This window comes from Ictalurus furcatus, chromosome 17 (genome assembly GCF_023375685.1).
Source record: "Ictalurus furcatus strain D&B chromosome 17, Billie_1.0, whole genome shotgun sequence".
Lineage (NCBI taxonomy): Eukaryota > Metazoa > Chordata > Actinopteri > Siluriformes > Ictaluridae > Ictalurus > Ictalurus furcatus.
This window is the reverse complement of record NC_071271.1, coordinates 16,892,998-16,920,390: the sequence shown is the minus strand read 5'-3', so window position 1 is coordinate 16,920,390 and position 27,393 is coordinate 16,892,998. Positions and strand designations below refer to the sequence as shown.

At 38.3% G+C, this 27,393-nt stretch overlaps 2 protein-coding genes across 4 annotated transcripts in view; one reads left to right on the top strand and one right to left on the bottom strand.

Annotated features, from left to right (window-relative positions):
* Positions 1-420: 420 nt before the first annotated feature.
* Positions 421-11,800, top strand: sgcg (sarcoglycan, gamma). Its single transcript, XM_053647558.1, has 8 exons — positions 421-730; positions 5,483-5,677; positions 5,844-5,945; positions 6,661-6,748; positions 7,099-7,215; positions 9,361-9,433; positions 9,956-10,079; positions 10,837-11,800. Exons 2-8 carry the CDS (start codon positions 5,483-5,485, stop codon positions 11,011-11,013), a joined length of 876 nt encoding a protein of 291 aa, XP_053503533.1. The 5' UTR covers positions 421-730; the 3' UTR covers positions 11,014-11,800.
* Positions 11,801-12,404: 604 nt separating this feature from the next.
* Positions 12,405-27,393, bottom strand: part of sacs (sacsin molecular chaperone) — a 28,429-nt gene continuing 13,440 nt past the window's right edge. For all 3 annotated transcript variants that reach the window (XM_053647194.1, XM_053647196.1, XM_053647195.1), the window contains one exon: positions 12,405-26,272. In XM_053647194.1, coding sequence (XP_053503169.1) covers positions 14,715-26,272 — 11,558 coding nt within the window. In that variant the 3' untranslated portion in view covers positions 12,405-14,714. The remainder of the gene's footprint in view (positions 26,273-27,393) is intronic.

Genomic DNA, 27,393 nt, shown 5'->3' with positions numbered 1-27,393 from the left:
TAGTGTACCCTTTTCCCCTCATCTAGTATGTTTTTTCATCTGACCAAACTGTTCTTTCAAAGTGCTGCAACAATTTTGACAGTGCGTGGGAAAATAAATTCAGACTCCTGCATGAAAGAAAACACAAAGGCACCCTCTGCATAACAACCCACATAAAGCCGCCAGTAGTATCCCCATTGCACATATTTCTATTAATATACCCTCTAGTTTTAGAATGACCTGTCTCGTCATTCACCAGCTCTCCCAATGGGTTGTCTCTTCTCTCAGACAGTAAAGCTGTTTTGAAAATCAGACCCTTATTAGAGATGCACGAACTTCACTTGCTGAACCAGAACTCATGCTTAGAGAGTGACTCACAGATGTGTCTGAGCCAGAACAGGGGCATGTATCTGACTGTTCTTTCCCCTCTTTTCCCCTCTCCTGTGGAGACACACTGAACCACTCACTAACAGTCTCAATACTGACAGCACACAATACTCAACTGGTCCTCTGTCAAGCTATTGTATAGCTTTGAGAAGTTGATTCGAAATCGGAGAGGAGAATGTTGAGAGGCGGAAGTGGGGGTGAGCTGCTTCTCTTCATGTTTGGCTGGAGCTGATCCAGAATCAGATTTATGAGAGGCAGCTGCTGAGGGCTTGACGGACAGACGAGTGCAGGGATTCCTGTGTTGCTGCTGCCGCTGCACAGAGGACAGCCAGGCTGTGTGTCAGTGCACAGCACAGTAGCAAGGGTAAGCAACGCTTCCATTTTTCTCTTCTTCTTTCACTTAATGTGGCTATAAAATAACATTACATTGCCTGGTTTGGCTTATGCGACAATGCTTTACTGAAAATGATACCTATCTTGGATTTCTTTTCTGAGTATCTCTAGTAATGCATGTGTTTGAATATAAGTAGTGTTTAAATATTAATTTGTTTTGTCCTTCTTTCTCTGGAAAACTTTATTACAATAAATGGAGAATAGTGCATTTAGTTTTTTTTTAATTTTTATTAAAATATTGTGGACTGTTTTCTTGGTGAGTGTTTGCTTGCGTGTCCACTTCACTAGGCTTTAGTACACACTTTTTATGTGTACTTTAGTTTCCTTTAACATTAGGAGACCAGTCTAACTGCCTATTTTTAGCGGCTTGTGGCATTACAGTGTAGTGGAGTTATGCAGACATGATTAGACCGGGGGGGGGGGGGGGGAGAAACTTCATGGAGCTTGTTTTTTACCCTCTGCTTCTCTCAAGTAGCACTTATCTCATTCTCTATTGAGTGCAGTTTTCTCTTCTCATTACTAGAATCCTCTGACAACTCCATATAGACGAGAGTAATTTAAACCTCCACAAGCCTTCATGGTATTTAATCAGGTCAGGCTTTTACACCACAACAAGCCTGGAATCTCAATTAATATTAGGACTCAGTGGTTTCAGAAGAACAGTGTGTAGTGGTGTTACAATGTACTTGTCTTGGCAGCTATGATGGAGTGAAGGAGAAGGAGAAAGCACATGAGTAGGAAATGTTAATGGAAAAAACGATTGAGGGATAGAAACAGAGAACTAGTAGCAGTATGTTATTGGCAGCGTCTTCAAGTTAGGGCATAGGGAGCTACTCAGATTCTCAATAGATAGTTGGATAATGTGGATTTGATCTATTTGCATAAACAAGGGGTGTATCCAACTGTTAAGCTCTGAGGAAAAAATGGAAAAAGTGAGAACCCCAACTCCAAAACAAAGCGATGTTTGGATAAGTTGCCATGGAAAGGTTCATTGTAAATTTGTAGGTTCCAGTCCTGCCTCATTTGTTTTTCCACACCAGTGCATTCATTTCAGACCATAGAACACTGTTTCATACCCATTACAAAACTTTTACAATTGTGATATGGTATAGAGGAAGACAATTTCCTGGCAAAAGGTTGACTGGTTGGTTTATTGCAGATGGTCCACCCCCTGAGGAGATCCTTTTTTGTGTATTGTGAAATAGAAAGCATTTATCATTACCGGGTATGTAAAGCATGTCTGACAGATCCTGAGGAGAGCCTGGATTCTGGTTAGGAGAGATATTTCATATCTAGTGGGCCAGTGGAATTTGTTTCCTGTGTTGCCTAGAACAGACAGAAATGCATTTTTTGTGCTCATTTATTTGATAGCATTTATTGTCCTCTCTAAAACATCACTACTAGCAGTAAAACTGGGGGGGAAAAAGTAGACTGGAAACATTTAGGTTGTGAAGAACCTATTTCTGTTATGGAGGAAGAATGATAATGCATCTGTTACTGTCACAAGAAAATTATGTGTTCACAGTTTAAAAGCTGATGGTGAAAAATGTGTTTATTGAGATTTGCAGAGGGAATGCAACTTTCCAAAAGTCATGAAGTTTCTACAGAATCTTTTGCAAAATGTAGGGACAACTAAAAGTAGCAACGCTTTTGGCTTATTGACTAAACGGAGGGTCATTAATTATTAAACTCCCACTCCTAGTGCATAAAAAGGCTTTTTCTCATGTGCAGTTCATATGAACAACAATATATGGACCACTTTTATTTACTCAAGATGTCTAAACAGAAGAATAGAGCATTTCTGAATAGAGTCTTCTGTTTTCATGACATGAAACTTAATTAGATTCACTACATGTATTCAATATCAGACACAATTTCATTGTTTGAAATAATGCACATCATTCACTACTCACTAGCTAAATTGCCTAATAATTTCCCTGGCATCTCTGCTATATATATATAGATATATATATATATATATAATTTGTAGCAAAGGAAACATTAACACTGCAAATTTAATTTATTCTAGACCATAATGTTTTATTTCTTTAATAAAGTATACTAGATAGGTCAACAGATTCTAGTGTAACATTATTTGAAATAAAAGACTCAGTGACTATCTGGATAGTTACCCCCACGTTTTTATTGTAAGAAATTGGAGCCAGAGTCAGTAGGATGAATTTCTTTATTAAAAACCCATGTTGTGATCCATGCACTGAGTCAAAACACAGACAGAGATCATAAACAGAGAATCCAAATTTATAATTCAAAAGCTACAAGTTATCAAAAGGTCAAATGTCTAGACACAACAGAATTAGAAACTACAAGATGCTTACAAATAAACTAGGAATACTAGAAACTAGGAGAACAATAGAAGCAGGAAAACACAGAGAACATAGGGTAGAGACATTGTATATAACATGAACACATAATAAACACATACATGCCAGACCAGTCAAATGTTTGAACAAACGACATTGAAGACATTTTGTTAAAACAAGTAGTTTTTGTTCAATTCAATTATTTATTGAAACAAATAGATTTTATATAGAACTTAGGAGAAGCAGTGAGGAGCTCAGCCTTTTTGGGAAATGAGAAGTCTCCTGGGAGAAGCTCCCTCATAAAGCTGGTTGAGAAGATAAAAAGTGTGCACAAAGCTTCATCAAGAATACTGTTAAGAATTTTAGATATAAAATAGATTTAATTTAACACTTCCATTCGTATTATGTGTTATTTATTCTATGAGAAGGTGTGCCCAAAGCTTTGACTGGAAGTATGTGTATGTATACATAAATATATATCCTCCAAAAGTATTGGAACAGCAAGGCCAATTCTTTTGTCTTTGCTATACACTGAAGACATTTGATTTTGAGATCAAACGATGAATATGAGACGATAGATCAGAATTTCATCTTTCATTTCCTGATATTTACAACTAGATGTGTTAAGCAACCACCCAATTTTTAAGTGAGCAAAAGTATAGGAATAGATAGTCTTATAAATAAAAAATAAACAACACTTAATATTTGGTTGCATATCCCTTGCTTGCAAAATTTGCATCAAGCTGACAACCCAGTAACATAACCAAACTATTGCAGACTTCTTTTCTGGTGTTTTTCCAGACGTGTGCTGCAGCATCTTTCAGTTGTTGCTTGTTTTGGGGGGTTCTCCCTTCAGTCTCTTCTTCAAGAGGTGAAATGCATGTGTTAAGGTCTGGTGTTTGACTTGGCCAGTCTAAAACCCTCCAATTTTTTCACCTGATGAAACCCATTCCAGAAGCAGCCATGCAAGCCCAAGCCATGCCAGTACCTCCACTGTGAAAGTTAAAAAGACAAAATTGTAGAAGCAGGTGTGGAAAGAAAACACAAGCACAATCCTAGAAAAATAGAGTAAATCCAAAAACATTAAGGGTTCTTTGGGTCAATTCTCTGGGGGAACCCTTAAAAGTTATATGTACTGTTGAACCATTATCATCTACAATATCTGCCCTCAGTATCTGCTGAATAAAATGGGTTCTTCAGGTAATGCCAGCTAAATAAAATTCTTCAAAATAGATTTTGTACAAGTGCTGCCATGCACCTGGCACCCAGCCTTTCTTTAGCGATTTATTTCCAATCCTGAAATATCATACACCAAATAATCAATATCACAAGTCCAAATAGCCCTTGGAGACATCTAACTAGTAAAACAAGTTGTATTAGAGTAAGAGAGGAAGCAATGTCTGGAGAATCTGTCTGAATATAACCTAAAGAACATAACTGCAGTATGTAAAGAATAAAACATAACAGGGCGTGCACATATAGGAAAAGAATAAAAAATAGGGTGGTACGACATGGCCGCAAGGAGAAATGGATTTTGCAATAACAGCACATCCTGAAGCACTTTATTCTTTTTTATTTATTCTGAAATACTGTATATTTCCTCAGTATAGTATAGCTACAGCTTTGTCATGTGACAGAGAAACCCCAAAGCCCTCTGTCCTGAATATTTTAGCATGTTGGAATACATTAAAGAACAGCTTTAACGCTGACTAACAGCTTTGCCACTGGAGACTTCTTCCAGAAATGCTAACTAAATGTCTCCTCAAATAAAACCTCACAATATGTCAATTAGCTTTTACTTTGATTTTTTTTGTGTGTGTGTGTTTTATTTGACTTGCAGCCAGCGCTATTGTCAGAGCTGATGTTATAGAAAATTAGAATTGAAAATGCAACAGTGCTTTGGTATAAATTGTAATGATATAATGTAAATAATGCTATATAATAGCTCAGTGCTGTGGATGTAACCAAATATGAATACATTATTCAGAATTAACAGATAAAGTGTTCTAAACAGATATGAATAGGAGGCACACTATTCTTAGATTTTCTTTAAATTCATTCATTCATCCTTAGTGACTGCCTGGTCAGGATCATGGTGCTTTCAATGAGGATAGTAGTTTGTTTATATTTTGGGGAAATAGATCCTAGTAAATTTGTTCAAATATATTGTGGGCAGGTACAAAAAAAAAAGCCCCACATTTCTAGTTGAGAATTATGAACTGGAGTGATGCAGCTGAGGTTAATGATCTGTCAGAGCCAGAATTCATATACAGATACAGCTACAGACATGGAAATTTGTAGCACTAACAGATACAGCTACAGATGCATATTTTGGCATTGCATTACACCCCTACTACACACACAAATGCACTAATTCTTTTTACATCAATGTTCCACTGCAGATGGTTCGTGAACAATACATCAGCACTACAGATGAGTCTGGTGTGCCAACGCCAGTTACTGACTCCATCTATAAGATTGGCATCTATGGCTGGAGGAAACGTTGCCTTTATCTGTTTGTCCTGCTTCTCATTATCATCCTGGTGGTGAATTTTGCCCTCACAATCTGGATCCTAAGAGTGATGTGGTTCAATACGGTAAGAAGCATTTTTAACGCTGTTTTATCATTATAATTAATATGCATTTCATACCATACTCTAAGCAAAGAAATACTTATCCAGACAAGATGCTTCTCCGTGCTTATCCATGCTTAAGATGCTTATGCTTATCCAGACAGGTAAGATGCTATTTTATGTTTTACAGGAAGGCATGGGATACCTCCAGGTTACAGAAGATGGGGTTAGGTTGGAGGGAGAGTCTGAGTTTCTTTTCCCACTTTATGCTGAAGAGATTGACTCCAGAGAGGTATCATAAGCCTTCACACTTTACATACGTTTGTAAAAAAAATGTGCTTGACAAGTTTATATCCTAATTATAAACATGTGAAACAGATTTTTGCATTTATGGCTGTAACAGGAAATAGTGTTTTCAAGTGATTATGGTTGTGTTTGATGGGTACAGACATTTGCTGCTGATAATTTCTCTTAGCGAATGGGATTTTGGGTGAACGTCCCAAAAATGTGAAGGCGTAATTATCCAGAGACTTTTCATGAAAAGAAAGTGGTGTAAATGACATCTTGTGGCATTTCTTTACATAGAAAGAGGATTATGTACATCCTTTAATCTCACCTCTTTCCCTCTCTGCTCACGTCACTGGTTTTAGAAAATAGTTCATGGCTTGTAGCAGCTGGGAACATTTATTGTTTGTTCCTGTGACTAACAGGCTATGGTTTCAGCATGTTCTGTTTATCTTTGAGCACACTTAATTCAAATTGAAGAGTTCGCCCTTTGGGAAGCCAAACAGCCTCACAACTATCAGTGGAATTAAAACTGTTCCAATTACTTGAATTATATGAATGTGTTTGTTAATTTATGCATGCAAATAATTCAATCTGTTTTTACTGTGTTTCTGTAATGAAATTCCTCTTAGCAGTGCAGGAACTTCTGCAGATAATTCACCTATTCAAATGTCAGTTACTAAAATTCAAATGTCAGTTACAATGCTACTATTTTCTTTTAGGACTCAGCTTTGCTGGTGCACTCCACTGATAATGTGACTCTCAACGCCCGCAATGCCAATGGAGATGTAACTGGAAGTGTGTCTGTAGGTATGAAAGTGTCCCAACATTTTTTTTTGTATATTTCTACATGTATCTTGTTTATAACTACTAAAGTTTTCTAATTTATTTGTCACATATATTTGGCCTGTTTTTGGACTGATAGCCTAGTGAGCTGAATAATAGATACAGTAATACAATGAAGCATACAGTATGAGGGACAAATTACATAATTAATGATATTATTACACTACAATAATGCATTGTGATTTGCAATATACAATACAGTGTAAATTAATTGAAAATATATTATTTAATTAAGTTAATGAAACAAAAGTTTAGGTGCAATTTTCTTTTTTCATACATAAATTTTTTTTTTTTTTACTGTCACTGCCTCTAAGGTCCAGGACAAGCCAAGGCCTTTGGGCAACATTTTACAGTCAGCTCAAGTGATAAGACTCTGTTTTATGCTGATGAAAAAGAAGCGATCGTAGGAACAGGAAAACTCAGAGTTACAGGTACTTTTGTTCATTTGACGAAACACAAATTTGAAGGTGACTTTGCGTGCAATTTTAAATATGATTCTGTCTAAATGTGGTGGATCATCTCTATCATAGTCAGCACTGATCACCCAATCACCCATTATATTAACTGCTGACAACATTACACATTAAACTCACATATTAACAAAGGAAGTAACTGCTGTGGTGCTGGGAGCATATCCTGACCTCTATTTTATGCTTCTCATCTGAAAATCCAAACCGTGTGTTATGCATGTTTATAGCTGTTTTTCCCCATGGTAACAAAGCCCAGTTTGAGCTATCACTTGCAATTTGACTATAAATATAAACTAATTTCTGACATTATTACAATTCTGACAATGATCTGGTTTTTATGGCTTTGACACATTTCATTTAATATACTGTAATGTTAGGCTCTGGCATAATATACAGGTAGATAACATTTCTAGCTTCCATTCTTGGGAAAGCTGTATTGCAGTTGTAGTTATTCAGTACTACCCACTATATGCTATACTACCTAATTTATTACAAAACACACTCTTTGGTAATTTCTTACATACTTTGCCCCGGTTGTAATTTGGTGTAACACAAGGACTTCTGGAGTGTTTAAATTTAGTTTGAATGAACTTAAATGATTCATAATAGGCATATAATTCAGTGGGAATCAAAAAGTGGTAGATTTGGTTTAAAAAAAAAAAAGCATGGTGGTGACTTCCTTTTGTATGCTACATCGAATCAAGCCTTGCACACGGTAATCAGCAAGTTTATGGAATCTTCCAGATGTTAAGGAAAATAATCAATGAAAAAATCCAACAGCATGTATTATTTTTTATGATTGCATATTATTATAACAGTTATAAAAGTTCATTAATTCATATATCTTTTGTTCTCCTTGACAACCTCCACTCTGTTCAGTTTGAGTAGACAGGGACCCTTACTGCATAGCATAATTAGTGGATGATGGCCCAGACAGCCTAATAATTACAGTATGGGGTCACTCTTTACACTTCTAGCTCTTGACAGGCATGAAAAGTCACTGAGGCATCCAGTTGATATATAGCTAGATAACCAACAGTGGCCATACTATATTATATACATAATCATGCACTGTTCTGTGCTAATCCAAAGCCTCCATGTTAAGGCCAATGTAGTGTGTTTTGTTTTCCTTTCCTATCTTCCATCAGTCATGTTCATACACCGAATAAGCCAATACAAAAGCTCCAGGCTTTAATAATATCTATCGTATATTTTGTGACACATCGTTACACTGAATTATACATCAATACCATATTACCATCCAAAACAGCCCTGAGCTACTTTGCCTTTTATTCTTTCTACGTAACTTAAATAGCAGAAAAAAAGCCCTGGGCGTGCCTATGACCTTAAACAGGCAGGCATAACCCATGTTTCATCAATCACACATTATTATAGACCAGTGCTTTTTACCCACAAGTGATACTAGAGGACACAATAGATCTGTGTTTTAGTACCAAACTCTAAAAAACAGTTAAGCTGTCAGTGAGGAAAGATTGCAATCCTTAACACTCACACAGACCTAATAGTAATCTTTATTATATATTTATATCTCTTTTTCATTTTGAGTCCAAAATCTCAACGTGCTTTACATTCATTCATCTTCAGTAAAGAGCTATATCCTGGTCAGGCTTTCAGTGAATCCAGAGTCTCAGGATCTCTGGACCACTGGGCATGAGGCAAAAATACACCCTGGACACCATGCACACACACACTGACACACTCATTCACGCCTAGGGGGCAGTTTAGAGTCCAATCCACTTACCATCATATACCACCACACATCTCCAGCGTCTGTTTAATCCTGAGCATGGGACACTTTCTGTACAGAGTTTCTGTACTTTTTTTTTTATGTAGATATTATTGACTGATGAAAATTACTACACATTATGGAAACATAATTGAACTTCCATGTTCAGTCATAGCTTATTATTAATTTTAAACCGTATTAATCAGTAACTACAGTGAAAACTACAGAGCTCTTGCAGGAAATGCAGGGACTACAAATAGCCCAGGTTATACAGTTTCTTCTAGCACCCAAGTTGTACATAATTTATACTCAATCCTATTGTGAGAAGCTGTTTCACAGCACACTTTTTTGTTGTTTAGGCCCTCAAGGTGCACTTTTTGAGCACTCTGTTGAGACACCATTGGTCAAAGCAGAGCCTCTGAGAGACCTTAGGTGAGTGTGACAATTGACTAAACTTGGAGTAACCTTTAAGTTTTGCATGAAAGAGAAAATCTGTGGAAAGTATGGAGGAATTTAAAAATGATGTTTGCTATTTTTGCAACTAAAAGTAGGTGGGGTTCTGAACAGTTTACATAGAATAACTTTAATTTGGGATTCTAGTCATTTGCGGTAGATGATGACTAAGCGCTTTCATGAGTCATCTGGAAGTAATCTAAGCTGAAGGGAATATTTTATTTTTCGGTAAGAGAACTCCTAACCTAAGTGCATTAATGAATGAAAGCTAATGAGGATCAGTATGAAAGATAATATTCCAGATTTCATGAATTGTCATCAGTTTTATAATTTGTGGGCTTTTAGATCCTTGAAATGCAATATTCACATATTCAGCTCTCTATCTGCCATGAATAGATTGCTGATATATAACATGTTCTTGCTATGTATTCAGTGACTTGATGCCACCTTGTGTTTGAAATTTGCATTCATATTTTCTCTAACATCTGCTGTTTCTCTAAGGTTGGAGTCTCCAACCCGGTTTTTGAGCATGGAAGCCCCCAAAGGTGTTTACATCAAAGCCATGGCAGGGAATATAGATGCTGAATCAAGTCTGGATGTTATTTTGCACTCAACTGAGGGTCTTGTAAGTGCACAGCCACAACACTCATGCATTTTAAACATATCAGTTAATTTAACATTAAATAATTCAAATAATTGGTTATATCATATAATCTGATTTAATGAGCACAATCTGATTATCTGCTATACTGGTACAAGAATAATAAAGGGGTGTAGCTGGTTGTAGGTGTATTGAGTACAACCACATGCAAAAAAAACAAAAACAGCAAACAAAAGGTAACATTTTTTAAAACTCCTATTTATTTTAACATTAGTCTCAGCCTCAGATGAAGGTTGCAACCTGATTGGCACAACAATAGTAATGCAACAATATAATTATGGCAGTGGAGGCACAATGGACTGGGTTACTGATCAGAAGGCTGAGAGTTTCAAACTTCCAGCATCGAGTTATTAAGCAGGGCTCTTAACACTCTCAGCTCCAGGGTTTCCAGCCCATGGCATTTTTTAATAAGCTGGGAAATGCAAGGAATTTTTTTTTTTTTTTTTTACTGTACTTATATATGTAACAATACAAAGGGCTGTCTGTGCTGTTTTTTCAGTAGTAGCATCAAATTAAAGGTTGACCTAAGATACCATATCTCGGATATGTACAGTGGGTTTTAATACAAGAATTTCCATTACAAATTCTATTATTGACAACAAATTGAGTGAAAAATAGAATATTTTGGACCCCATCATTTATAATAGAGAGACCTTTGCAAATGTTCATCTTCAATAGAAAGAATTCTCCATTGTCCTCATCGTTTTCACATATGTTGCAGCTGGTATTAGATGCTGAGACCATTCGTCTTCCCAAGCTACCCGAGGGTGAAGCAGGATCACCAGGTGACTCTCAGGGGCTGTACAACATGTTTGAAGTGTGTGTCTGTCCCAGCGGCAAGCTGTTCCTCTCCAGAGCTGGTCTCTCCTCTACCTGCAGTGAGAGCCAAGAGTGCTGAAGTCCATAGCATCTGTAGACTGATATTCAAGTGATTAATGATTTGATTGGAGATCTCCTGCTGAATCTGCTGCTGAGATCTCTTGTTGTTGCAGAATTTTCAATTCAGTGCAATAGCACAATCTTGCTACTACAATGACTTCACAGAAGATGAGAGGAAGCACATCATTCTCAGGTGGTGAGAGTTACAGCCTGAGTACATTATGTACCTGGAATAGATCTATTTCAGTCACCAATATTTGCGATACCATTGTGAGTGGTAATATATCTTTTATTGTTTTTTTTTTTTCTTTTTCTTTTTTACCAAACTAGGCTGGGCAAAAAAGGGGCTGTTCACCAGCATACATCCTATGCAATATGATTTTTTTTTAGTGCAATAAACAAAACTTGTGTAGTAAATATGATTACTGTTAAAGGAAGAGCAACAGCAAAACTATTGTCTCACGAAATGAATCTATCCAACTTGCTTTTTTAAAAGTGTAGCTGCACAAAATTATCTTTCATAATATGGGCTTAACGCAATATATCCTAATTCACATAAATTTAATTCCCAATCATGTTTTTACAGCAAGATTAATTTAGTGTTGAGATTTAAATAAACTAACAGTAAATGACTAAATTGTTTTTGCAAAAATGAAGATGGTCCAAGGAAATCCAGCCACAAAATGTATTTAGTTTACTGATTAAGCAGTATTTGATGTGTTTTTGAGAGGGTTTTATGGTTGTCATTTGAGTACCAAAAACAATTTGTGACTGGTATTTTGTGTTAATAAAGTATTTGATCTTCATTCTGGTTGACTCAGCCTGCCAAGATTTATACATTTCTGCTCCATAATGGTTATGGGGGGGGGGGGGGGGGTTTCTCTACATAGATTATATATAGATTATTTGAAATGACAAGCCATGTGACCAATGTGTCAGTAATTACAGTAATTGCATGTAAAACAAAATATTAAATTACTTACCATCTCTCCATGATTTAAATCTAATGCTTCCTACCAACAAGGAGATGTTGGTACAGGTGGGCCTACATCCATAAATACTGACACCAATGGCAGTCTAGACTAAGAAATAGGCATTAATCAATAGTTTAAAACTTGATCATTTACTGTCTTCATATTATATTCAAAGTATAATGAAAGTATTGTGACCATAGCATTATAAATGTTCTATCTAAGGTCAAAAATGCCTTTGAAAATGTTATTTTCCCTTTAAAATCTAAGTCACCATTACTGGTACATGCTTAGAAGAGAGAAAAAAAGATTCTTCAAGGTTTTGTTAGGGGTTTATCTAATAATTAATGGTACTTAAGGGAAAGGTAAACAATCTGTTGCAGCTTTCTACATAGATGCTTTAAGGGCTCCCCCAAGAGGAACAACTGAATAACCCTTAAAAGTTCTGAATTTTCTAAGGGTTTTCTTAAAATATTCTTTTAAATATTATGAGTAAAATAAAATCCCATTACTTTACAAGTTCAGTGAGGTATAAATGATGACACACATCCACAAACTAAACTTTTTGACTTATCAACCTGGGGAAAGTCAGAAGTCACACATTATTTTTAATTACTTTGATTTTGATGTCATGTCTAAGAAAGTGTTGTATTGGATTCTCTGGTCAGGTGTGGGTTTTCAGCACCTTTTAGGACAATGACTCAAACATGACCACAAATATGTTATCTAGCATTTTATTCAATGCTGGCAGTAATCTCCAGATTGTAGGCATTGTAGCATCCCCTTTTTAAACACCAAACAATTCTGGTTCAGATAAATACATGCTTTGTTTGTTTCTATGTATTAGCTCTGGAATTACCACAGTTATCCATGTAAATTGTGGCGCAATGAAAAGATTTAATAAGCCATTCACAGTTTCATGTTACATCTGTTGCATGGCTTAATCTTTGAGACATTACTGGGAGGATCATTTAGGTAGTAAAGCTTACAGTTTGGAAACTTTAAGCCTAATATACTTAAATCAAATGCTCTGTTTGGGAGATGTATATAAAAAAGTTGCCAGACCTACTGCATGACAGAAACACACATGGGGTGCTCTGGGAATTTATTAGCTCTATGGCACTGACAACAAGAGATACACTGTATGTCAGAATATACACTGAGAGAGTTAAAATCAGTGGTGTCTGATTGATTTCAAACATACAAAGCTACCATAAGGCATGAAATAGGTATGAAAATAATAAATAAAGACAGAACATCACAAAATACAAGTGAATGCTGAATCCAGTGTTTTAGTTGCCATGGACTTTCATGGAACACAATACAAAATATAGCTTAAGCTACAAAGAAAAGATAACTCTCTAGATTTTTAATTGGGTGTTTCACAGTGAGTGGGACAACACCAAAGTATATAGACCACAGTGTATTGCAAAGAAAGCAAAGAAACTATAATTCCCCAATCCATTACCAACCTCTGTTCATGATTTTAAAGTGCATATCGCAAACATCATACGAGTTGCCACTTCTAACAAGCACAGGGGGGTATAATGAGAAGTGGATCTTTCAATCATAACACACTTGTCCTTGGCAGCGAATACAATGTAGTTGAAGCAATTTTATTTACATCATGCAATCATATACTCTTACTATTTACTAGCTGGCAAAGTAAAGTAACAGTCATGTATAGCTGGAGTAGTTGCCCAAACTAAACACAATATGATTATACTAAAGTAAATCTTGCTTTTGAAATAAAGCATTTTTCTCCTTTATATATTTACAAACTGCTTTGGCCAACCAATTTTTCACTGTTCAACCTCCAAAAAACAAAACAAAACAAAACAAAAACAACCCACATCAGATCACTAATGAAGGTCGAAAAAGACGTTGAAAAAGTATTGGAATGCTGGAATCTTTTGAGAAAACCATGATACAAAACCCCTCCCAAAAAAACAGTGGGACCATGGCCCTACAAGACGGGCCTTGCCGTAATTTAGGATTAACAGAGTGGGTTATGTTAGTCTGGTTAAAACAAAAATGTTTGGTGCAGTTTTTACAGGACTAGATTATCTGTCTATTAAGAAATACTTATATACATTTCTATGCACAATATGGTGATTTCTATCTTGCATTTAAAAACTGACAACACTACAAGATATATGTATACATCTCCCAGAGTTCAAAGGACAATTATGCCAGTTTTTGCATTTTTAATGTACCATTATTAAATTCACAACACTCCATGTGTAAGTCTCCACTCAAATAAACTTCAGCAATCAAACGAGCGCTCCTTACTCAAAAGTGCAGTGCAAATGCATGCATATTACAGGATATTACAGTCAACTGGATGACTGTACCAAGAAAAATACTTTTATATAAAACATGAAGTAAAAAAGCAGCATATTCACGTTCATTTCTGTACATAAGATAAACACAAACTTTATAGTAAAAAGAATAATATTGCTATGCCTTTTTAGCGTTATGTACACTTGCATGTCAAAAACTTTCACACTAAAAAGTAAGTCATAGAAACAGAAATATTTTCAGGCTCAGGCATCTGTCTGGACATATACAAGCAAACATATGCAATAAGCATGGGGATTTAGCACCATTAAAGGTACTGTGCATAACTGTCAGATGGATAGACACTTTTGCTCGAAATAAGCAAAAGCAAATCCATTTATTCTCATTGCACAAGGCCACCATTACTATTGTTTTTCTTGATGTAAAAATCGGGTATTTTTCTGATGCATCATATTTTTTGCTGCACAAAGGCTTCTAGTTTGACAATTATTCGAGCTGTACATTCCATTACTCTCATTGCGACTTCTGAAGTGTACCTGTCGTTAGGAATCTGAGGAAAGGGCAAGAGGTCAGGATAGCGGGTTCTGAGGCTGTCAACACCATAACCTTCCAAGATGTTGACATCCTTAGCCAGTCCATTTAGGTGAGTATTGTACTCTTCCACTTTCTGTGCCAGTGCTGTGGGTTTCACATCTTTGTCTGATTTTCCTCTAACTGCATAGTCTGCAGCTATTAATGCTAGTTTAGTGGCCAGGTAGCACTTGAAACACACCCACTCATTTGCATTTTTATGAAGATCATTTCTTGCAGCTGAAAAATTTGCTCTTGCTTGCCTTAGCCATCTTCTTGCCTCCACAGGGTTTCCAACTGACTTAAATGATGGTGGCACAAAGAAACGGCCAGAATGTGATGCTCCTGAATAACTCGCAAACTGATCTCTAAATTGGTGCCTTTCAAATTTATGGCTTGTTGCTTCTTGGTTCCATGATGTATAAAACCTTTGAAAAGAGAATTTCTCTGAATGGAAACGAGTGGACGATGCCGAGAAAGTTCTCCTTGATGTTCTGTCTGTGCTCTGCTCTGCATGTGCTTGCTTCTCCATCCTGCTGATCTCATTTTGTAAGTGCTTGAAGACCTCTGTGGCAATATCAAGGTTTTCTGCATTTTTGTCTGGATGCCACTTAAGATACAACCTTCTGATAATCTTCTTTCTTTCAGTTTCAGGAAGTTTCCAAGCCTGTTCTACAACTGAAGTAACTTCTTTCAGAATTTCAGGTAATGCATTAATCTTAATCTTTTTAGGAGACATCTTTTTTGGTGGAGGTATGTGATTTTCTTTGCCGGGAAAAATAGGTGGTGCCATTCTGGGGCCTGTGGAGGAGCTCTCTGATGGGCTTGTTGGTGTTGCTGGTGCACCATCTCGAATGTTGGTGCCGTCATCTTGTCTGGAGAATTTATATAGATCAAGGGAGCTTACAATTTTGTATTCACTATATCCAATGTCAATTTGAAAGCATTTACCAAGAAAACCTGGGTTGTCATCCTCTTCTCTTTCTACTTCTTGAACAATAATGGCATATGTGTAGGTTGGCTGATAGGACCCTAAAATATCTCCTCCTTCAGCGTCAACTAGGTAACCCACATACTCTCCAGGATAGAAAACATTCATTGGGTCCATTAGCAGTAAATGATGTATCTCTGCAGGTATTGGTGTCCCAGGAAGGGGAAGCTCAAGCTTTGAGGGTTCAGTTGAGTCATACTTCACACCAAGATTGTCTAGCTTTTCTGTGATTCTGTATATGTCATTGCAGCCTAACATAGCAATAAGATAGGAAGTGTCCGAAATCAGATTGTCCGTAGCAGACTTGAGGGTCATTGCAAGAGCAAGAAGAAAATTGATATCTTTGCTATCTGAATGTTGAATGTAGAGGTGGATAACTGATGTACCATATCGCTTCAAAAAGGCTAACGTTTCACTCCGGCTGTGTGGAATTGGACTGCAGCCTTTAACTCGCAATGTTGTCTGTAGCTTCTCAAAACAGGATACCTTCAAGCCCTCACAAAGTGCTTTGCAGAGCCGTATGGCTTTTTCCTCATTTACCATGTATGCATTGTCATTCTCATGCTTCATTATTCTTATTAGTCCTGTGATGAACTGCTCAGAGGAAAGTAGCAGCTGAAGCCGACCCTGAAGTGAGCAAAGGGCTCCAAACTGGCACATTTTCTGAGATGCTTCATCGAGTTGTTCCTCTAAGATACTACTCAAAAGTCTGGGCCTCAATTTCTGTGGAAGTAACATAATAAGCTTAGTGTGGAACGAATGATCTTTGCCTAGGTAGCACTGGCTCATGTCAACAAGCATTTGCACTCCAACATTACCCTGTATTCTGCTCTTGTAATGTGGTGCATCATCAAAGACTAAACTGTTTGACTTGGCAAGCCGTCCATCATGACTTGGTAGATAAAATGTAAAATCTCGGAGAGTCTCTAGATCTTTGCGAATCTGTACTGGGTCATTCTGGAGACTTTTGAAAAGTCCAGAAACTGCTCTTTTTACTGTTCTCATTTCATTTGGGTCAAGCTGCTTACCTTCGGAGCTTCTGTATATGCGACACAAAACTTCAACATATTGTTTTGTTGATACAATGTCCTCAGTGCCCAATAATTTGAACAACTGGTGAAAGGTACCAAGTTCAAGTGGAAGTTTGTATAAATATGGCTTGAAGTCTGATTCATTGTCTAGATTTATCACAACCTCCTCTGGTTTTAGAAGTTTCCAGCCATCTTCAACCATAATAAATGCTACCCCTCGCAACTGATAACGGAATTCCCGTTTATCTGCATTAAGGAATTCATAGGTTCTCCTCAAGACTTTATTTCTTGTTTTTACTGTCTCATCATCCACATTTGTGATGCTGCAAATGTTTTTGCAGTTGCTAATGACCTTTTCCAATGGTGGATCCGAATTTACATTTAACATAGTCAAAACCTGTTCAAGCTGCTCTTGGCTTGAAAGGGTGCTTCCCTCTTGGTCATTTATGCTTGCCGGAGTAGCCTTCTCTGGCAGAATAGGACAAGATGTCCAAAGTAATTGCATGACATCAGTTTGTTTAAATTTTGGATTAACTTGAGACCCATTGAAACGAATTAGAGGAAGAGTGCCATTGATTTCTTGGTGTTGAGGATGCAGTCTGACAAGTTCTGCTGGTGCACGTTCTGGACATAAAAATGAGATCACTGAGAGTTCTTTGAGAAATACTCCCTCAAACAGATCTGTCCTCTCATTGAAAATGTGATTCAAGAGAACATCGACTATGGTCTGAACTTTTTCCTTAGACCAGTTCTCTGTCTGTGCCTTGATGCTGACCTCTTTCGCAAACTGGAGAACTTGTTGTTGAGACACAATATATTTTAAACCGATCTTGCGTAGGAATGTAATCCATGAAGACAGGAGTGAAGTTCCATTTTTCGGTTTCAATACTTGCTCAATTTTCTTGAAGAAGTCTACAGGTATGAAAGATTTTGGTGGAAGCATCACTTCAAACACTTTCACAGTTTGGTCATAGAAGGCTTTGGCAGGTTTTAGTCTGCTTGTTGAGTCAAAAATAAATGACAGATTCTCCAGTTTTTCATAGAGTTGATCCTTTATGTAACATGCCTCCTCCATTGTCAATAGCCTCTCCTTCAGATAAATGAGGTGTTGGATTTTGGCATCATGTGAGAGAATGTCAAACTTTGGAAGAAGATGCTTCAGATAGACTTCCAGGTCATCAATTGGACTGCACCCAAGAAATGTATAGAGTTCTTTCAGCTCTGGATTATCAACTAGAAAGGTTGAGGATGTAGTGTGCGCCCATTTTTCCATGTCATTTGCTGGAATGCTTTTGGTCAGAACATAACAAGCTCCAAAGTTTGCAATGCTAATATGCTGTCCACTGACAGCTCTGTAACATGGGAGCAATTTCAGACTTTGCACATCATCTTGACATAAATTAGTCAAATTAGAGTTAAAGTACAACAAGAGTGCTTCACAGTCTTTGTCAGTCAAGCTCCCTGCTTTGAAAGCTGATGCGTGAATCATGTACTCAAGGGATCTCAGAATGCTTGAAGGATTTTCTATATTTGCTGTGTACTGAGCCAGTAAAGGCAAGATTGGACTCTCTTTTGCACACATTTTGTTTACTGCAACTTGTAGGCATCCTGCTTTCATCAGGGTGTGATAAACCTTTTCATTTTGTCCATTCGGGAAAATGGCAGCATACATTAGGCTGAAGGGTAACAAAGCTTCATGTTCTGGCACAATTAACTTGTTGCTTGATACCATAAACTTGATCCCTGGTAGTAGAGCCCAATCTTTAAGGGCCTCCATGGCTGTCTCAAATTTTGGCTTAACCTCTGTTAAGTCATCTTTGATGCCAATATTTTCACTGATGAAATGCCATGCACTTTTCAGCCAAGATTCACTTGCATAGTTTTCCCTCCACTTCACAGGGGTCCTGGTTCTGTACTCTCGAGGTAGGACAGATCCCAATAAATCTCCAAAGCTGCTTATGTCAAAAACCTTTGCCACTCCTGCTTTGAAGAGAATGTTGGCATATCTCATGTATAGTGTGTGCATAAACAGTTCTGTCCTGGAGGAGACAAGTTCATGATGGCTTGTTAGGAATTTGGGACGTTTTGAGTCAAACACTTGCAAGATGTTGTCCATTGTCAAAAGCAGTGGTAGCCCCTCTATTCTGATGCCATCTTCCTCTATGTCTTTGAAGCAATAGTCCACCAGCAGCTTCAGACTGTGAAAAAGCTTATAATTGGACTGTTGCAATCGACATGGCAGTTTTCCAACTTGACAAGATGTGTCTGGGGATGAAAAGGTCAACAGGAAGGATCGGACATCCTCTGGTGTCACATAGCTGACTGGAATACCTGCATCTTCCAAGCAGAAGTACAGGCTGGCTGTCTCCTCACAACTGTGGACTAAATTGAAGCCTACATCCAGAAGCATGGCCTTTAGCCTGTAGACATTTTCTAACACAGATTTACGTGTGGTAATATTGTACTCTGTGTTTTTCAGATGCTGCAACTCATCTTGTAGCAAGTTGTCGAAGAATGCTCTGCCTTTAGTTGAAGTGGATGTGTTCACCCAGGAAATGTATATTGCTGAGTGCATTATATCAGTGTTATCCAAATGTGGTGCCCTAACAACAGGCAGAAGTCTTTTCAGGTCTATATGAATACAGTGATAGATTGCCCTTACCAAACAGTACCAGTCTGGTTGAATGTCCAGTCTGTTTACAGGAAAGAAAAACAAAAACTTCCTCAACATATCTTTGACTTGGTGAATTGGTGTTCCCTGTAGAACGGTCACTGTGGGATCATGCCCAGGGAACAGCCGACGTTTCAGTTGAATTAGCAGCTCAACGTAAGCAGGGGCTATTAGTGCCATCATTAGATTATTGTTCCAGTCACTCCTTACACCAACTCCATTGTCATCTCTCCACAAGTTTCTTCTGGCAGAATCCAAGGCAAAATGTCCATTCACATGAAAAGGTAAACCTGTCTCCAGTGAAAGAGGAAGAAAACAGAAGGCTCTATGAGCCTTCTTATAATTGTGACTAGTACATGCTGCCACCCCACCCCGGGGAAAGAGTGTTATGTCCTCGTTTTTGTGGGCAGACACGACACTTTTTGAAACTTTTTCCATATCAGAAAATCCTGTTCTGTTGCATACCAGCCAGGATGTTGAGTTCCCATCGGAGTCTTCTATAATCATTGTGTATGTTATTTGTTGTACTGGGATTTGGTTCAGCTGCTTTTTCTTCATCACGCTGTCCACTACACTGGCATGAAACTGTTTACGTTTCAAACGATCACCATCTGTGATTTTTGCAGTGACGGTATAGAGAGTTTTTAATTCTCCTGTCCGATATTCTACTTCACATATTGAAATTTTTTCCATGTGGTTTAAAAACATAAGTAGTTCTGCACCATCTGTTCGTAGTTTGTCCAGAAGATTTTGTACCATTCTGTCTGAAGCAGGTACTGAGCTAATCTCGGAAATTTTTGCCATTTCTACAGTACGGATAGGGAACCGAAACATTGTGCTGCGTTCCAGCTTGAAATGATTCCCCAAATATAAGTTCAGGACATCAGAAAATTGGGACCTAAAGTCAGAATCCAGATCTCTGAACATTCTTCCTGGGCTAACAGTTGTTGCTCCAGGTGCAAAACGTGCATGTGGGTCAAAGATACAAAGGATGTCATTATTTGAAATGAAAGATGGACAGTCAGTGATGTGATATACTGAATTGAATCCAATACCATACTGTCCGGTTTTGCCAGGGTTTGCCTCTTTTGTGCCTCGACCAAGATTCTGGATTCCTCTGATATCATCTTCTGTGAACGGTTGATTGTTGTACACACAGAGGGATGGACCTTGCATAGACACCCATTTATCATCAAATATTCTGTCAGTTGGATGGGTCCTAGGATCGAATATGAAGTATATCTCTGTAGCTTTGGCATCATCTGCATTCTGAAGAAGCTCTTTCAGCATCTCCTTCTCTGACGGGTATGCATTGAGTATGCTCTTGATTCGGCTGGTGAGTTTCTCCTTTTGCCCAAACTCACTTCCAAGAGTGGTGAAGCAGACATTGGAAGCATACCTTTCCAAGGCTTTGTGGCGTTTTGGAATGGCACCTAATTTTACTGCTACCTCTCTTGGGATATCTCCATGACAATACTTCACAGTTGTATCTCTGACCTTTATCCAAGGGCAGTCGTTGTAGCACAATGACCTGGATTGTTGCAAAGTGAGATTGCTATCAGGTAAAAGTATCTGCCCATAGTTGCTTTGGCAGAACTCCTGATTTTTGTCTCTAATTAAACTCCATATTCCTTCACTGATAATTCTACGACATAGCTGGAAGTTATCCTCTGTGAGACATCTTCTCCCACATTCATTCTTGATATGTTCTAGAACAGTTGAGAAGTTTTCAACAGTGAAGTTTGGAAGAACCCCCACAGTTTCAAAAAGCTCACGGCAACTGTTTCTATACTTGTTAGGAAGTTGGTATAGATACGGAGCAGCATCAAAATTCAAATGAAATGCCACTTTTGATGGATTTACATATGTGTTTTCCACTAGAATAGAGCAAAATGTTTTCAGCTCCTCCATAATTTCTTCTTTAGCATCTTTGGACTGCAACATCTCTTCATATAGGTATTTGTAGCAAGCATTCGTTATGTTTTCTTGATATAGTGTGACACCATCAAATGATTTTGATAGTTCTTTGAGTTGACTGATGACTAACCCAACAGATGGCCTTTTTATCAGCCCAAGATAGTCTTTCACAGCCAGAGACATGGGGCCACAGCCTTTAAATGATGGGGAGTTCTCATTCAGGATTGGTTTCATCAAACATACAGTGTCCTGGTGGTCTGTTGTGAAAAGATCTGTTGCAGAAAACATTGTAGACTGGGGGAAATTATTTCCATACCAGGGGAGTGAAAAACCAGCAGGCTTTGTCAAGAATGGAAGGAAACTGATGTCCTGTAATTTTGCAATGTATTCAGTTGCCCATGGGTCTCTCATTTTTAGTTTTTCGTCAATCAAACTAAGCAGTATACTGCTCCTTTGACATGCAGCAGTATGATCAATGTCATTAAGAGCTATAACAGATTCAGCACGTTCTGTCAGGTCTTCCCAAGAAAGGTCATCTTTTACCATACCCAACTGTACTAACTTCACCAAGCATACTGGATTCAAATAGTCTTTCACACTTCCTTCAGGAAATCGCCCATCATCACTGTTGTACAGTTTAGCAACTCTTCCTTCTGGATGTATCAGTCGAGATGGCAGAACAAGAGTGTGTGATGGTCCCGAGCAAGGAATACATGGGGTGTCTCTTAGGACAGTTGCAAAATCCTCCAATTTTTCATTGAGGACATACTGCATCAGGGGGTCACGGAGGTCTTTGTCTATATCTTGTATATGGGGGAAAAATATATCTGTGAAGAACTGTTTCTCTGTGAGAGTGTTCTCCATCAGTTTCCCTTTACAGCCAGCATCATCAAAGCCTTCTTTGACCCAGTCTGGCAGCTCAACAGCACAGAGATTTTGGGAACCACACTTTTTCAGATATTTCATGAATATTTTAAAGGCAGCAGGACCAACATCAGGTTTGCAGAGCAATGCGTCATCCAAAAACCTAATGTACTTGATTGACACCCAGGTTTTGCCATCTGAGAAGACTTTTGCATTGTCTTCATCCTGACCTTTGGCAATTTCCTGATATACTCCTTGGCAAATCAAGTTAAAGTCATCATGCACAACTCCAGGGTCAGGCCAGGCTGCGTAGTAGTGATAGTCAAGGAGTTCCCCATTTTCTGACATAGTACGCAGCATATTTAGTGCAGCCATGTATGCCTGCACAATCACATGTCTCATGAAAATGGAGTTCCATTGTCCTTTTGTGTCGGTCTTCCATATTTCCTTCCGATTTGACGTAACTGCAAAACATCCATTTATGTGTACTGGTAGTCCAGTTTTTATTCTGAGTGGTAAGTAACAGAACACCTCTCCGATTGGGCTTGCATTTGTCCGCAATGTCCATTTTCGATTTTCTTCTTCCGAGAGCAGAACTGCTATACCTCCACATGGCACCAATCCTAGTCGTTTTCCACTTTCACTCAGAGAAAACTTCAGAGCTTCAGTCACATCCATACACGAAGAGATGAGCCAGGTTGTGGTTTCGACACCCTTCTGAGGAATTTCATCAGTAAGTCTCTTGGTTTGAGAGCCTTTAGCTGCCATCTCAAAGTATGCAGATGGATCCTCTTCTGAACCTCTAAAAAGTGGTGACTGTAGATCAAGAATACGTCTGAACACATTGTGGTACTCCTCTACCACAATTCTGATGATGCTTCCAGATTTAGGAATGTCAGCAGGTACTTTGTTGGTGGTTGAAACTTTTTTCATGACTTTGGCTGCAGACTTCAGAATACTAAGAGGGCCATATGTCGCTTTGGAAGACCACACACTCTTGTTCATTGTAACCACATCCTGTGCAGCAGCAGGATTTGACTCTTCAGATTTCAGATACTTCAGGACCATTGTCCCAACATGCTGAGTGAAAAGAATCAGCCGATGCCCACAGATGCTGAACTCATCAACAAGAGAATATATATCAGTGGTGCTGTAGTATATACTGCTAATTTCACTTACTGCTGCTTCATGCTCTGTTCTGAACGGAAGTCTGAAGAGAGTCCCATCATACTTGTAGGGGGACTCTTGTGTCAGAGGTAGCTGGCAGTTGAAGACATTAAGAAAAGGCTTGAACTGGTTAGGAAACTTCCTTAATCTTTTCTGCTGTTTACTCCAGTTGATTTTGATGCCTGGGTTTGATTTGTCCCTGATGTGTTTGCTAATGTGATTGATGTTTGGGTCAAACATAATCATAAATTCTCTGCTCATGATAATAGGCATGTCCGTCACATGATAAACAGAGTTGAACCCTAATCCAAATTTGCCTACTTTGTCTGCTTCACATCTTTTCATGGATCCACCCAGTCTCGTTATATTGAGGAAGTCTGTGTCAGAGAAAACAGCATTGTTAAATGACCACAAAGAAGGACCATGACAGACAATCATTCCAGGGTCCAGCAGGTTCTCGCGTATATCAAGATTTTTTCTCATGTCAATCAGAAAACTGCATTCAGTAGCATTTGCATCATCAGCATTTTGCAGGAGCTCTTTAAAAATATCTGCAACAGATGGATATTCCTCTAGAATGTTTTTTATTCTCACTGTTAGAGGTTCCCTCTGACCTGACTGTTCAAAGCCAAGATTCTCTGGGTTTATTAGTCTTGTGCTCAAACATGGAACTCTTAACCACTCTGCAGTTTTCATGGGAATATCGTCATGTACAAGGATGATTGGCTCTGAGGTATCATCAAGCAAGTCATTCAAATCGTCAACTTTGATATCACAGTATGCACATTCATGAATTGGTTTCATGACCAATTTGCTTGGATCTTTGTAGCAAAGAATTGGCACCTGCATGTCAAGATCCACTGATATTTGATTGTTGTACAACCATCGTAAGATGTTTATCAAGAGCAGGATATTATGTTTGCTTTCTTCTGTTGTCATTTCTTGTTCACTTCTGTTCTTGATTGTTTTAACCACTTTGAGCACATGGTTAGGATCAATTTCATCAACAGAACCACAGAATTTGAAAAGTTTGTGGAACTTCGCAATGGTTTTTGGTAGTGAGTACAAGTATGGTTGTAGATCCAAATCTGGGACAGGCTTTAGGACAGTGATGCCAGGGGAAGCAAATGTTTTGCCGGTCCAAACCCAATCAAAGGACAAAGACTTCACTGCTTCTCTTGCATCCTCTAAGTGAACTTGCATGAAGCCATAAATTTCAAAAAGGATCTGCTGGAACTGATACCAGTCCTCTGTGGTAAATACTTGGGATCTGTGCCAGTCATTTACTGCTTTTAAATGTTGGAGCACTTGGTCAACTTGGGGCTCCATGGATAACTTAAGGGCCTTTTTCATGCCAGCAGATGTTCGCTCCACCAGTGTTACAGAAGAACCAACAAGCACTGCATGAGATATACTGCACATGTCACAGAGAGAGGATATATTACAAGAGTCTCCTTTCCAGACAAGAGACTTAGGATAATTTAAAGGCCTGTCCTTGCAGACTGGTACCCATTTCAATTTTTGGAGAGATGCCTGAGTTTCTGAAGACTTCACTAACTTTGTTTGTTTGTTCAGGATAGTAAGTAGTGTTTTTGCCTTCTTCAGAAGAAACTCCCACTCTGGATTAGGGCTTCCCTGTAACTCCTCAATTTTCTGTGCAACATGAAGTACATCTTTTTCAGTAAGCTGCACCTCATTCTTGAGCCCTATCTGTCTTAGAGAATGAAGAATATCAGGAGATGATGTGTAGGTATTTGGTGGAAATCTTGTCTTTTCCTCCATGTAGAACAGATCCTGTAGTATCTCCAGCTCAGGATCAAAAAAGTCCATTGCTGCAAGAGGTTTTCCAGAGGACGAATACATGAACTTAAGAGGGGAAAGCCATGTGATCACTGCTTTTTCTTCATTTTTGAGAAATGACAAATGAGTTAGGGTCCAGAGCATGATGCTATCCATTTCTTCTTTGGTGTAGAAACCTCTCTCAATGTCCTGAATAATTACCTTCAGGCATTCAGTGCTTGTAACCTGTTCCACATTTAACAGTCGTATGAGACGAATCGTAGCCTCATCACTGCTGTCGACTACATTAATGGACAGTTTAACATCTGGAGGATGCTTGGCACTATGATGCAGTGCTCTAGCTCCTTTCAGGGTAGTAAAGGATGGGGTGCCTTTGTCTGAAAACTTCCCCACTTTCACAAAGATGGGAAGATCTTGTATAATACGTTTCTCCTTTTCAGTGACATCTGTAAGACTAGCCAGAAAGCCTTTGAGGGCAACCTTCTGTTTGACAGTGAGGGATGAGACTTGGCTAGCCAGTCTCTGGGATGAGGACCTGTCCATAATTTGTAGCAAAGTGCTTGGAGATAAAGGATGGATGTAATTTTTCAGAAGTGGGTGTTGCAAACAAGAATCCAAGTTTTGTAAGACAACCCCACCAACTTTATTTATGACTTCCAGCAGGTCCTCTGAAAGTGTGATCTCTTCTTCATTCACAATAATGATAGGAGATGGAGTCTTGAGACGCAGGAGCTCCAAGGATTCCACACTATCAATCAGTGGCATGTTTGGAATCAAAGGCATGTCTTCAAAAGTACTAAGGTCATCAGCGAAATTAATATACAGATGTTTCCAAACCATTTGCAGCCAAGATGCCAAGGGATGTTTCTTCTCTTCATCACCAGGGTACCACTGCACAGAAAAGTCTCTGGAAGGCCATGCTGTGGTAAGGACTTCTTTAATGAGACGTGCTGATCTTTCTGGGGTTAGAACTTGAACCTGAGTACAGGGCCTTCCTAGAAAAAACCCCCCACAAAGAAACACCCAAATAGTTATTATGGATGCTTAGTAGTTAAACCATGGAGAATATCATGCTTATTTGGTCATTTTCCCAAGTTGTGCTTGGATTTATAAGACTTGGAATTTTATAATCACATTTACCTGCATAACCTGAATAATCTCATGCTTACTTAAAACATTTATATGCATAATGACTTTTTAAATAATCAGTGTTGGTGTTGTTTATAGTATATTTCAAATGTGCTGACTACAATTGCTGGTTAAGGAAGAAAAAAAAGCATACCTCTGCATTAAACAACAGGATGTTTAAAAATAAAGGAAGCATCTAACAGTGGTTAAGTTAGGGTATTGGCTGATAATGAAAACTTTATTTGTGTTCAGATTTAACAGCATACATCATTGTCCAGTTTATTAGAAACATCTGTACATCTGCACATGCAGTGGAATGCAGTGATACAGTGGGCACAGGTTCACTGAAACTGAACAGTTAAAGACTGGAAAGTGTTTCCAAGGTTCAGCTGCCCACTGAGACTGTACCAACAGTAGCCTCAGATTCCTGTTTTTGGCTGACTAGAGTGGAACCTTCTGCTGTTGTAGCCGATCTGCTTCAAGGTTGGATATGGTGTACATTCTGAGATGCTTTTCTGCTCACCATGGTTGTAAAGAGTGGTTATTTGAGTTACTGTAGCCTGCCTGTCATTCTCCTTTGACCTCTCTCACTACAGAACTTCTGCTCACTGGGCGGTTTTTGTTTTTTGCACCATTCTTTGTAAACTCTATAGATTGTTGGGAGTGAAAATCCCATGAGATCAGCAGACTCTGAAATGCTCAAACCAGCACCAACAATCAAACAATGGTCAAAATGAGATGGTCAAACTAACACCCCCCCTTGCATGATTTCAAGCAGTGTGTTGGTGCCGCATGATTGGCTGATTGGATGAATTGCCTGAATGTGCGGGTATACATGTGTTCCTAATAAAGTGAATGGTGACAGTGTACTAAACATAATAAAAATTATTTTAATAATCAAAAATTATATTTTATAAAAAATAATATTAATAAATGTTTGTTAAAAATATATGTTGAAAATGTGTATAATTATTCAATACAATAAAAT

Excerpts from the sequence above, each read along its gene's own strand:
- sgcg (XM_053647558.1), top strand. The coding sequence starts at position 5,483 with ATGGTTCGTGAACAATACATCAGCACTACAGATGAGTCTGGTGTGCCA. Across the intron at positions 6,749-7,098 it reads AACTGGAAGTGTGTCTGTAG|GTCCAGGACAAGCCAAGGCC; the intron begins GTATGAAAGTGT and ends ACTGCCTCTAAG. Across the intron at positions 10,080-10,836 it reads TGCACTCAACTGAGGGTCTT|CTGGTATTAGATGCTGAGAC; the intron begins GTAAGTGCACAG and ends CATATGTTGCAG.